The sequence below is a fragment of the Lutjanus erythropterus genome, chromosome 14 (genome assembly GCF_056507025.1).
Source record: "Lutjanus erythropterus isolate fLutEry1 chromosome 14, fLutEry1.hap2, whole genome shotgun sequence".
Classification (NCBI taxonomy): domain Eukaryota; kingdom Metazoa; phylum Chordata; class Actinopteri; order Lutjaniformes; family Lutjanidae; genus Lutjanus; species Lutjanus erythropterus.
In genome coordinates this window covers 34,601,695-34,614,856 of record NC_139330.1, presented here as the reverse complement: position 1 = coordinate 34,614,856, position 13,162 = coordinate 34,601,695, and the positions used below count along the sequence as shown (strand labels likewise).

At 39.3% G+C, this 13,162-nt stretch overlaps 1 protein-coding gene across 4 annotated transcripts in view; it reads left to right on the top strand.

Annotated features, from left to right (window-relative positions):
• The first annotated feature begins 2,393 nt into the window (after positions 1-2,393).
• Positions 2,394-13,162, top strand: part of zswim8 (zinc finger, SWIM-type containing 8) — a 41,634-nt gene continuing 30,865 nt past the window's right edge. For 2 of the 4 annotated variants that reach the window (XM_084735543.1, XM_084735541.1), the window contains exon 1: positions 2,394-4,118. In XM_084735543.1, the coding sequence (XP_084591669.1) occupies positions 3,941-4,118 (178 nt within the window). In that variant the 5' untranslated portion in view covers positions 2,394-3,940. The remainder of the gene's footprint in view (positions 4,119-13,162) is intronic. The other 2 variants (XM_084735540.1, XM_084735542.1) reach the window with 2 other exon arrangements.

Genomic DNA, 13,162 nt, shown 5'->3' with positions numbered 1-13,162 from the left:
ATTACTTGCTCCTGATTGGCTCCCACCATGCAATGCTGAAGACATTCCTGATCCTGTTGACAATCCAGATTTTGACATTTATGTGTTAATATATATATGTAACTTTTCTACTTAAGTTGCTTGCATTTGTTATACTGAATTTTTCCACCTGCAACAACAGGATCTTGCTTTTTCCAGGGGTGATGTTTTATGAAGTAATGTTTTAAAATCATAATTGACGTAGCATTGCAGATGTTTTCTCTTCACTCTCTTATACTTTACTATTATGTTATCACATGTACGGATTATTATTTGTAGTGATGTGTGATCTTTTATGGTCTTTTATAATTTTCCTTTACTTTCGTTTTTATGTGATCACGTATGATCAAAAGGGTGGATTGTAGTGGGAAAATTATATGCTGAAGTGGTCACTATTGTTCCTCTTAGTCACTTCTCATGTATTGTCAGGCACTAATTGGTTACTTGTCCTTGAACACACAGCTGTTCTCCCTTTGGAACAACAACTTCTGATAACACAATCACATCCTGACCCTCCCAATAAGCACAGGTCCATCCTGACCCAATCTCCTCCTCCTAACCCTGTAAGACAGATTTACATTCTTGACTCATTATCAGTTCCTTTTACACTCTGTGTGACTGTACTGATCCTTTGCAAAGCTCTATTAAAACACCACAAAGACAATCTTGGTCTTCGTGCCTGTTTTCATTTTCAGATTTTCCAACACAATACTTTTTTTTCAGGGTTTTTTTTTTTTTGGTCATTTATTTCTCATTTTAGGTCAAAGATTAAGTTTCCTTGTTTAACAAATGGCTCCGCCAGGTGCAATTACAGCCATGACTGTTGAGTAAAGATCCATTAATACATTTTTAATTGGTTTAATGGCAATTAATCGATTGATTAATCATTAACATCTTTACTCCAAACTTGGCCTTGATTGGTCAGATCACCTGATTGGCCACTAAAATCAAGATGAAAGATTTGGATATTAATTCAAATTGTACTCAGTACTTTGCCATGTTTCTACAGAAGCTCAGAAAGGACAAACCAAACTCTGGCTGTAGATATTGCCTTTTCCTTTGGGTCATTTGAGGCAAGCAGTATTCAGTTGATTGCAATCTTCAAGCTTACCTCTAGATGCCACAAAATCCTACCCACTGGTCGTTAAAGATTGCTATTATCAGTATTTGTGGCAGACATGTTCTCAGTCATATTCAAATAAATAGGGGTACCACAATTTTAATATTAAATTGAAACTTGATCAAAATGAGCAATATTGAATTGAAATCGAAATACAGTACTTTTTCTTCTCTCCATCCAACCTACATCAAAAGCCAAATTGAAATGTGGATTTGGACAATCATGACACCCCCAGTAATGAACTAATTTCATGCTCTACAAATGCCTGTTTGAACTTCTGTATTCAACAAAGTGATAAAACAACAACAAATCCATACATGTCCTCACCCTCCACTTCCAAAAATGGAGAAGAAACTACAGGGATGGAAAAAGCTATATGCAGTGATGCGTTGCATTTACCTTGGAGGTCAGAAGCTGGGACTGGGAATATTGTCGAGCTGACCACATTCCAGGGTAACAAGTTGGGGAAAAAAACGTTTTCGCCTGATAACAATGCATTTCACAATATAATTCTCATCAAAACACCACAGCAATATGTCCTCAGACAGTACAGTGAGTACAACTGATTTAATAAGACAAAAGTGCTGACAACAAAGCTTTAAGTTCTAATGATGCATGGAGCAGCCATATTGGATTTATAAACCAGGGTTGATGAGGTTCCTCTGACTTTCTGAGTGGGAAATTGGACTTTAGGGGGTGTCCCAGTCAAAATTTCCAACTAGGAACTCAGAAATTTTGACTTCTCAGTTCAAATGGAATACACCAAAGAGCCAGTGTTTGATTTGTCTGTGTTGCGCTACTGTATAAACAGGCTCCATGAAAGAGAACCCATACCCTCTGTAGATATAAAGGGCTTATTAACAAAAACGATTCTTATTTTCATGTGATCATGAAAACCTACTCAGTAATATTTTATTCAGTTTCTGTCATATTCTGCCAATAGATCCCTGTAAATGTTCATATATGTACATACTGGGCCTTTAAACATCAAGTTGTCAAAATCATGAGAGATTTTTTGAGTTAAGCTTGTGGTTTATTGTGAGGAAAGCATCAATAAAAACATAAAACAAAACAAAAATATAACAGAATCTAATTGCGCAACATCTAGTTTAAACAATCCGTATGCTCTACATGACAGCGTATTTGTTTTGTTGACACCTTGCTTCGCTTTCATCTTCGTAGCCGACCTGAAACCATCTGAAGCGCTGCCTGCCTGTGTGGAGCTGGCAGCCGGAAGCTGTGATCAGCTGATGGAGGAGGTGCTGTAGCGGAGGTGAGCCATCTTCCCCCGGCAGACAGATACACTCTGATAGAGCCTGGACCAGAGGGACACGACGGGAAATATCGTGGGGGATCCCGGTGTCATTTGGAGGCAGAGACGATTATAAGACGCCAGGACAATCGATGTCAGTCGGGGAGGAGGAGACCTGAGGACTGATCGGAATTTGTGCACCAGAGCTGACTGAGGAACACAGCAGCTTTTAACGCCAGGCAGAGGGCTCTAATACTAATACAAAGAACGGAAAACATTGAGCTAGGAGCGGGGATTAATATCGAAATATGAACCGTACGTAACCTTGGAAAATGCAAAAGTCCAGAAGATTGGCGATATAAAAAAGGATGTAGTCCTTACAGGACGACAGGTGTGTAGCTTCTTCACTAAATGTAAACAAACAGCTATTCAAGCTAGTTGAAGTTAGCCGAGTAGGGGTTAGCTTTCTAGAGCTAACACATAGCTAACATAAGATAGTTGAACTAAAACGAAGGTAAACCGAATTAAACAAGCCAGTCCTCGACTTCAAAACCAAATTCAACCTCAATATATCCCCCTGCAGCCGATGACAGCTGTTTGTGTTGTCTCAGTATGCAGTTATTAGCATAATTAGCCTTTCAGCTAACGTCGGCTAAATGTTATTTGCATTAGCAGCCCAGCATAATAACATTAAACTAAGGTAGCACACTAAATGTAGAACAAAGAAAACTTACATGTGTTTAATGTATTTTGCTATGAGAGACATTAAACATTTTGAGGACTGGTATAATGCTATAGATAATCGAAGTATCCAGTGTAGTCCAGTTTGGAAGGCTGAAAGAAGAGGACGTCGAGATGAAGGAAAACAACTTAATGACTTCTTAAAGATTTAATCACATCACATTAGCTCGAGCCAGGGTTGTTGCAAAGCATTATGATGTGTTTGCCTTCTTAGCTGCGTTGTCGGTGTATTTTTTTTCATTTATTTAGTCTTTACTCTTCAGTGTGTTTTGACAGTAACAATACTTACCTGGTGTGTTAGCTCGTGTGTCCTCTCAGCGGCAGCAGTAACGTTTCAGTGAAACAAACAGACGACAGGAGCTCCTGCTCAAACTAACAGGCTGTAAAGTTGAAAGCAGCCGCCGCTCAGCCAGGCGGTCGACTGGACTGATAAATCGATTTAAATGACTTGTAGTTTATTAGAATATATGAGAAACGAGCTCTAAAACACATGAGAAGTTCTGTGTAAACTTTCTAAGTGTAGTTTTGTTGTGTATGTATTCTTCCAGAGTGTTTAGAGGAGCCCACCGCCTTCTCAGAGTTTGTATTATGTAGCCGTGTTTGAGGGCCCAGCGGTAAGCCTCTCAGCTGTGTTTTGGTTGCCAGTGGCCTCCCCTCCCCCAGTCTTGAGACTCTTGATTTCTCCCCGAGTGTTGGACACTGTTCGCCGGGTTTCCCTTCATTTTTTGTTGGGACCGAAGAAAAGGCCGTGAAAGGCCTCGAGTCGCAGACGGTCCTCTGGACTCCGAAGCAGCTAAAAAGTGGATGTAATGGAACTTATGTTCGCCGAGTGGGAGGATGGGGAGAGGTTCTCCTTCGAAGACTCGGACCGGTTCGAGGAAGACTCTCTGTGCTCCTTCATCTCAGAGGCCGAGAGTCTCTGTCAAAACTGGAGGGGATGGAGGAAGCAGTCCGCTGGACCCAACTCCCCAACTGTCAAGATTAAAGGTTGGAGCAGGACACACTTACACACACAACATTTTCATTCATTCTAAATACTTTAATCAGTTTCTGTAGTGAGTGTGAAAGGCTTTCCATGTGGTCATTATAATAGGTTTAAGAGACATAAGCAGTAAACAGCAGTATTACCTGTTGCTTGAAAACCTATATCGTGTTATAACATTTACTATTTGTTTAATACACAAATCAACTGAAGAGTGTTAGGGTCAGGCAAGAGCAAAATGAATGGAGGAAGATTGTCTTAAATTTTGCATTTCAAAAATAAAGTTGAAGTGTCGACAGTAAAGTTGAAATAGCATAGACATTTCAGCTTTGTTCCCAGCATTTTGACCTCGTTCTTGACTTTATTTTCAACATTTAGAATGTACTCTCAACTTCATTCTCAATATTTTGACTTTATTCTCACCATTTCAACTTTAATCCTAGCATTTCCACTATGCTGTAAATGCAATCCAGTGCAGCGCTCCTCTCATTTGTTTCTTTCTAATGTCCGGCACTCATACTGAAAGTTTGATTTCATTCTCAACATTTCTATTTTATTCTCAACATTTTGGACTTGGTTCTCAACTTTATTCTCAAACATTTTTACTTTATTCTCGACATTTCAACTCTTCTTGACTTTATTCTCAACATTTCGAGTATTCTCAAAATGCAATGCACCCTTCCTTTTATTTATTGTTTCTTGTCTGGCAGTGATAGTGAAAGTTAAATTTTGTTCTCAACATTTCAACTTTATTTGCAAAATGCAAAGTAAAAAAAAAAAAATCTTACTCCTCTCATTTTGTCGGTCCTTTTACCTGGCACTAATACCCTCCTGTACAGATCATTTTGAGTTAACAATGGAAAAAGTACTTGGTAGTCTGGTAATATTCTAAACATCGTGGTTGTAACTGATGTTGTTGAATTATTGCAGGTACAGTACTCTATCTGCTCCATTTAGCTTTGTCAGTTTATCGCTACACGTGTTTCAATGTAGGACTGACCTGTTAGTCAAGGAACCTTTTCAGACTTAAGCAAAGGCATAGTGGCACTGGGAAGAGCACTTGTGCTGTGTATTTGAATCATTATATGGGCTGTAATGTTATGGCAGTGTCCTGGGAACGTGGAACCCACTGGCTACACATGCGTCATAGCAACCCGAGGCTTGTCTCTGGGGTTATTCTCCTGAGGCTCCTCCATGTTCCTGTTTACTAACCCGTCAACAAGTAGAAAGCACTGTGCTACAGGGACAGCAACCGGTGCTAGTGAATGACACTAGCTGCTAATTCACATGCTGCATTTTACTCTACTATCAGAATAAGAGCTCAGTAAGAATAAAAAATCCTTATATGCAATGAAATTCATCTAAAGCTATAATACGTAACAATTCTGCATTAAAATGTATAAAACGCTGGATATATGTTATATATTTTGTTGAGTTGTGTACATTATCCCAGTCAAATACGGAGAAATTTGTAATTTATTCAAGGTAATGGTTTATTTCCTACTAGCTGTTTGTTGCTATAACTTTTAGGAAAACATAAGATACATCAGATATTCAAGGGAGTGTGGGAGGAAGTTGTGACACATGCATGGGACTAAATATAACATGAATAAAACTCTTAACACATTGCCTCGACTGTGACATTGATGTCTGCCTGAGTCATGTTAGATTAATGACGACAGCAACTCTCATGATCCCACACTATCTCACAACTTCATCAAACTACGTCTTTTGTTAATTCTTTACTATGAGAGAGATCTCTACTGGCAGAACTGTTTTTTTTGTTACATTTAATTCTGTTTGGAAGGTTGGTTTAAATTCCTACAATTTGTCACAAAGATAAAAATATGTTGTTAATTTTCCTCTTAATTACACTCTACACTGTCTACAGTCACTCACATTAAGTTAAATAGTATCAAAATGATTCCAAATCCAATGTATGCCACAAATGACTTGACTTTAATAGTTTCATAACAGAGTAGTGAAAGAGTTTCTTGAGCAGAAGACACATCAGTATTCTGACAATAGTGTCAAATGTACAAAGCAGCTCCATCTTTGTCAGAGGTTTTGCTCTTGGTCAACTCGAGAGCTGGGTTTTAGTCTTTGGTTGGACTGAATTGTTTTGTCTACTGACTGAAGAATGTAAGTGGTTCTTGTTGTCTTTTAAGTATACAGTGTATTTGACTCTATTCTATTACAGCTGTTTGTATGATAAATCAATCAATGTATATGGTAAAAGCTTCCAGGGTGTCATGTCACCCGCCGCTCTGAATGTACCCACTTCACCAAAAGTCTCGCACCTCATCTACCAGCTCACTGTGGCTTGTACTTGCACTGTGTTCAACTTTCCTCCCTGCAATGTTTGAAACTGGCCCACTGACAGAGAAATGTCCATATCTTGGTTTATACACGAAAGGGGACTATCAGTTGCTAGCCTCTGTCAAAGATAAGGTTTCTGTTTCAGAGATGGCCACATGTGTAAATGTGTTGGGTTGAGAACGTGGAAGCACTGGGGGAGGGAGCAGTAAATTGTAAAGTATGCTACATTTTATCCTACTGGCTGTAGTAATAAAGGCACATGGGACTATTCTGAGGCATCCACCCTCCTACTTTAAGATTTTATACATTCAGATACGTAATGATGACGTTATATTAAGATTTACCTTACAGGCAGCCCAACTCAGGCTTTTAACTGCCTCCCAAGAAAGACAGTTGGCTTCAGTCAAGTACAGTGAAAGGAGGAGGAAATATCTATCATAGTATTGCCTTATGAACCCAATTTCCACCATGTATTTTGTGATTTAGGGCTGCAACTAATGATTATTTTCAAAGTCGATTAATCTGTTGATTATTTTCTCAATAAATCAATTAGTTCTTTGGTCTATAAAAAGTGAGACAAGGGTGTAAAATGTCAATCAGTGTTCCCAGAACTCAAGGTGAGCTCCTCAAATGTCTTTTTTTTCCCCACAATCCAAAGATATTCAGTTCACTGTCTTAGAGGAGTAAAAACACCAGAAAATAATCACTTTTAAGAAACTGCTCTGAGAATTTTGACTTTATTTTTCTTAAAAAAAACTGATTAATTGATTATCACAATAGTCTATTAATTTAACAAGCATTTAGTAATTGATTATTCGATTAATCTTTCAGCATTCTGCATGAATTTAAATTCATGCAGAATGCTGATACCTGAACTATGCTTATAAGATACTTAGTATCATCAGTAATACTACATTAAAATATAGATACATTCTATTATTTTTGACAGCAAAATGAAACGACCTCTGTATGGATGTGATATGATTATTGACATTGTTAAATGGGCTGGCTCAGGTAAAAAAAAAAAATGAATGGGATGCTGCTGGGAAGTATCAGGGTCCTGTTTCAGGGCTAATAAATTATGTGGTAATGTATCAGTGTATAGACAAGTGTACTTGCTTACACCTGATCCAGCATTTTAGGCTGTATCAGAGACATTTCTGTTACTGCTATCTGTTCCCGAACAACCCTACTATTAGCTCTGGTTTGGTCTCCACCAACACATGAGAAAAATATGTGGCTGTTTAGCTGATAAATACTACTAGCTGCGTCTGTGCTGAGCAGGTAGCACACAGTGGATTTATCAGAGTAACAGCTGCTGCTGGAAATAGGCTTGATGACAGCACAGAGACTGAACCATACAATCAAACCATTAGTGAGTCCTCAGCACCTTACTAGAATACATATGCTTTTCTCTGTATTTCTTCTCAGTGAGTTCCAGCAGTCAGGACAAAAAAAACTAAAGTTTCACCTTTCAAACAACAGAGATGTTTTTAAAAAATGAGGAGTAAATAGTCCTAGCACATGCAATGTTTTTAATTCTTATAATGGTTAAGGAGCATAACATGCACAACATAACAGGGACAGGTGTGTGCACAAAGCCTGTTGACCATCTGCTGAACAGCTGAAAAAACTCTTGGGGGAGGGGATGGGTAAAAAGTATGGTATGGGCAGGTATATGCTGTGGGTTTTCATCAGGTGAAATGCATTGCGCATAGAAGGAAAGATTGAAATGTATGGCTCACTGAGATAAAGGTGAACTTTTCAGACACAACTGGACCTACAGCTGTACGTACAACTGCATGAACTGCACAGCTTAACAAAATACAGAGTAGGGCTGAACGGTTCATCTTAATATGATCAAAACTGCAATATGGCCAAGTGCAAGATCCAAACTGCAGGAGCTGCAATTTTTTTTTAATAATGGTTAAATGTGTCAAAATACAAAAATAACTGTTCTCGATGATGACTCATTTCGCAATCGTAAATTTTTTTTTGCATGTCGTTCAGCCCTAGTAAGGATGATCAAAGATAGACCTGAAAGTGAAATCAGATGGATGTTTTCAGTGAGCAATTTGTGTAATCATTTTTATGTTCACAATTTTCACCTCCAAATCAGTGGTTAAGATATTATGGTAAGGGTTATCATTTACTATTGTTATATAGGTATTAGAGCCCGGTACTGAATTTTTGAGGCAGAAGTTGGTGAGTTACACTTGTGAAACTCACTCGCTCCACCTGAGCAAATAACAGACACACCTGCACATTATGCAGGGCCATGCCTGACCACATGTTCATGATGCTAACTGTTCTCAGTTTCTGTTACCTGAAATGTTGCCCCAGAGACAGAGCAAACAATTAAAAGCAGTGTGTGGTGATGGTAGATTATAAGGATGCCTGCCATCTTAAATTCTCTATACAGTTATTTGGGCTGCAGCTTTCTGATGTCAATTACTTTTTCAATCAAATGTTTAGTTAATGGAGTATCAGACATTAGTGAAAAATACCCAGAGCCTAAGGTGATGTCTTCAAATGTCTGAAGATATTGAAGTTATAAGGATTTAAAACATGTTTCATCCCATAAAATAGGGTTGCAAATTGTAAGCGCTTCCCTGAATCAATCATTGATAACATTAACAAGCAGTTAATTGATTTAGTGTTATTGAAAACAAATTTACTTATACCAAGTAATACCAAATGCAGTTCATATTCTCTGACAGCATTACATATGAAACATATAAAGGCCCACGTATTAAACACATGCACTTGAATAGCGTTATACTTCAGATCTTCATTAGATTGTAAATTGAAAAATTTTTACTTCAACCAAATTCTTAACAACTGATTAATCGTTCACCATCGATCATCATCCCTACCCTAAAATGATGCACGAGGGGGTCACCTTTTTCTACCCACTTGAGTTTGCAGTGATGGAAATAAAACACAACAATATAACAAATCACAGACCTGTTATCAGATTGTGTTGCACTCAGGATGTCTATGATACCAAAATTCTATTTAGTTGAGAAATTTGTCAGGGAAGTAGAATTTCTGAGCAAACTCTTCTCCTGAAAAGAATGAGTTTGCTGGACAGAGACATGATGAAGAACAGCCTCTCTCTCTGTCTGTGTGTGTGTGTGTGTGTGTGTGTGTGTGTGTGTGTGTGTGTGTGTGTGTGTGTGTGTGTGTGTGTGTGTGTTTGAAATGGAGACGGAAACCTTTACCAGTGAGAGGAGGGACACAAAGAAATCATGGCAGTCAGCATAACTGCCACACCAATTCAATGAGATACTTGTGGCAGTAACTGGTGATGGTAGCTCCAGAAGAGAAGAAGATAGTCCTGTGTTTTCCATTCATTTAACATAGAGACCAAAATAACAATAGATCAGTCAGTAATTATTAATCAACTGAGGATGGCTTTGTGGAGTGGGTTGTTTTACTATCAGCTGATTGGTCAAAGCAAACCTGCTTGCCACTTCAACAGAGCAGAGGATCTAGAGTGTATAACAGCAGAGGCAGCTTTGAAATACTGAGCAGAATATCCCACCCGGCGCCCCATAGGTGTACGTCAGCGTACTAATGGAGTGCACCCCGCGGAGAGAAATGGACAGAGGGAGGATGGGCAGTGAGACAAGTGATCCAGTGTAGCGGCTGAATGAGTCCTCAGCTCTTCACCAGCTAGCTACAAAGCAACAGCTGTTGAAGAGGCTTCCCTCTGTGCTGGCAGCTGATTGGTGGACAGCTTGCTGTCATTCACCTGCCACAGCCAATTACAGGCTGGCAACATGAACTCTGTTACTACCCAGTCACCCCTCTCCCTCTCTCTCTCTCTCTCTCTCTCTCTCTCTCTCTCTCTCTCTCTCTCTCTCTCTCTCTCTCTCTCTTCCCCTCGCTCTTCAGCTTTCAGCTCTGTACTGTTAGTCAGTCGGGCTGTCCCAGTTTCATACTAATACTGTAATGTACACAACATGCAGATGTTGATAGCACACTCCTCGTTTTAAACTCATTTGAAATGGATGATTTTGCAGGAATTAAAGCATCTGGTGATCGAGATCAGCCAGGCTGCAGCTTTCACCAATTTCAGAACACCACTAATAGTAAATGTAATCCTAAAGATTTAGTGGTTTACCTTTCATTCTTGAACTGTTGCACAAAAGGAAATCATTCTGTCACACATTTGACCTCTTTGAGCCATGAGTGGAAAAAGACTAGTTACTAGAAAAACTGAGTGGTAATGCAGCAGTAGTAGAAGTAGTAGTGACACCAGCAGCACCATTTTAACTGTGGTGCTGTAGAGGGGCCCTGGCCAACCCATCATTCTCTAGACTTCAGAAAACATCTTTGTTTAGTACAGATCCCTGAAAAAAAAAACAAAAAAAAAAAAAAAACAGACCGTAATTGTTCTAATGAGTTTTTGCCTGTAGGCATGAATGTGAGCGCGAGTAGTTGTTTGCCTCTATGTGTCAACCCTGAGATGAACTGGCGACTTGTTCAGGGTGAGCCCTGCCTCTCATCCAGTGTCATCTGGGATGAATGGCACTTTTCAAAGAAGATGAGATTGACGATGTAAAAATCGCCCTTTCCTCTAATATCACAAATCATTTCACAATTGCAATGTTGCAATAATATTGCATCACATTAATATTGCAATAATAATTGCAATTCGATATTTTGTAAAACTCATTCAGCCCTAGTTGTAGGCTTGAAAAAGTGTTTCTTAGCATAATAAAAAATTATCACTCCCGACAATTATTTCTTCAGTCACTTACATTATAACTACTGTAGCAATACAGACCTGTAGAACTGATTCTTTTGAGGATGAAATGGCCTTTGCAGCACAAACAAAAATACTGTAACTGTGAAAGAAAAACACCAATGCGTATTTTAAAGGGGACCTATTATCCTTTTTCCTCAGTTTCTGACATATGTAATGTTAAAAAGTTGGGTGTTCATATTAAACGTGACTTAAGTGTTCATTAATGAAGTAAACATATGTAGAGGTAATCCCTATGAGTAACATGCGCAGGCTTCTGACTGCAGTGTTTTTTCTACTTTTGATGACTTGACATGACCAGCTGACATTGGCCCGTTGTGTTTTCTTTATATGGTCATCCGCCTCAGGTACAGCACAGCGACCTCAGCATGTCCACCCACTCGGACTGTCTTTGCTTGACCGCTCTGCTCAGGATTATGGTCATTTTCAGTTCATCTTACAGAAAGGGCTTTTTCAGTTTGAAGGAGTTTTATATTTTCTGTTTTTCTCTCTGATGTCCTGCTGCTGCTCAATTCTCTGGGATCCACAGAGTTTCTGATGGACAGGTGTCTTTGCTAAAGTAATTAACTGCTACTCCTAGTTAGCTGCATGTAGGCTAAACCGAGCTAACTAGCATTTGGTGGCTAAAATAGCTAAACACTAACAACAAGTAAACCTTAGTCCATAAGAAAGATGCATAAATCACCAAAAGTTGAGGCAGAGCAACCAGAGGACATCAGAGAGAGAACTAGAAAATATTCTTTCCAAAAAATATGAGCCAGTTTCACCAAAATCAGTGAATAAAGTTATAAACTTGTGTGTTAATCAGCCCCCAGAAACTCTCCAGCAGCCTCTATCATTTTTCCAACCTAATTTGTCTCATTTGTGGTCTGGTTAACAGTAAATTAGTAACAATTGGTGTCTCATATCACTATTTTCCAGGCTAAGACAGTGTTCAGAAGCACTCGGGGTGCTGTAGTCTTGCATAGCCAGTTGAGCTCTGTGCTAACCAGCCAGCTAGCATCTAAACGAGCAGCTAACCACATGTAAAGCTTGTCTGGCAATCAGAAAACTGAAAGTTGAGGCACAGCAGCCAGAGGACATCAAAGGGGAGACCTGAAAAGTTTCACCAAAATCAGTGAAAGAAGTTGTGTTTTCTAGAGTAATCAGTAAGTGTCTGCAGTGAGCACTCTGCTCTGTGGCATCTGTTGTTGAGGAGCAGAGCTCACAAGCACAGGTCATGCCCCTCAGCAGGCTTCCAGGAAGTTGGCCAATGGGAGGAAAGTGGGCTTTTACAGAGGGGGGCTTAAATAGTCAGAAGCCTTAAACAGCCTGTTTCAGACAGAGGGCAAACAGAGGGACTGTAGAAAGGGCTAGTACAAGATAAATAGGGACGTTTTTGAACTTTAAATCATGCAAGTGCAACCCCAGAATGAAAATATAGAGCTGGAAATGAGCATAATATGTCCCCTTTAATAATATAAAATGACTGATCTAACTGTGAAAAACACAAAGAAACCAAGAGTGGAACGTTAAACTTTCTAATGAGTTCATATTATCAGCAGGAAGGGAAAGTCTTTAAGAACACATCACATTCACATGCAAATGTTATTTTAATAGTGTGTTGAGTGATAAATGTTGCTCTGGTGAAAGGCCGGCCATTAGTTTTGCTGGCCGCTCTGTAAAACTCGTCCTCCACAGGCTCTTGGAAGAGTGCATCAACTAAGTGCCACTCAGGACTATCTATCAGACTGAATCCTCTGTGGCTTCTCACAGGAGTCTCCTGGAAGACCACACTCAGACTTCCCTTTGTCTTTGGTTGTTTATTCGCGTGACCTTCTGCTACTACACTTTTATCACAGAAACACTTGGCTTTTTAACCACATGACCATACCACAGTCGGGTAATGCCTGATCAGAAGTAGTTTGTAAGACATTTCTGACCACGTCAGACATCAAAAGTGTTCATAGTTGTTAA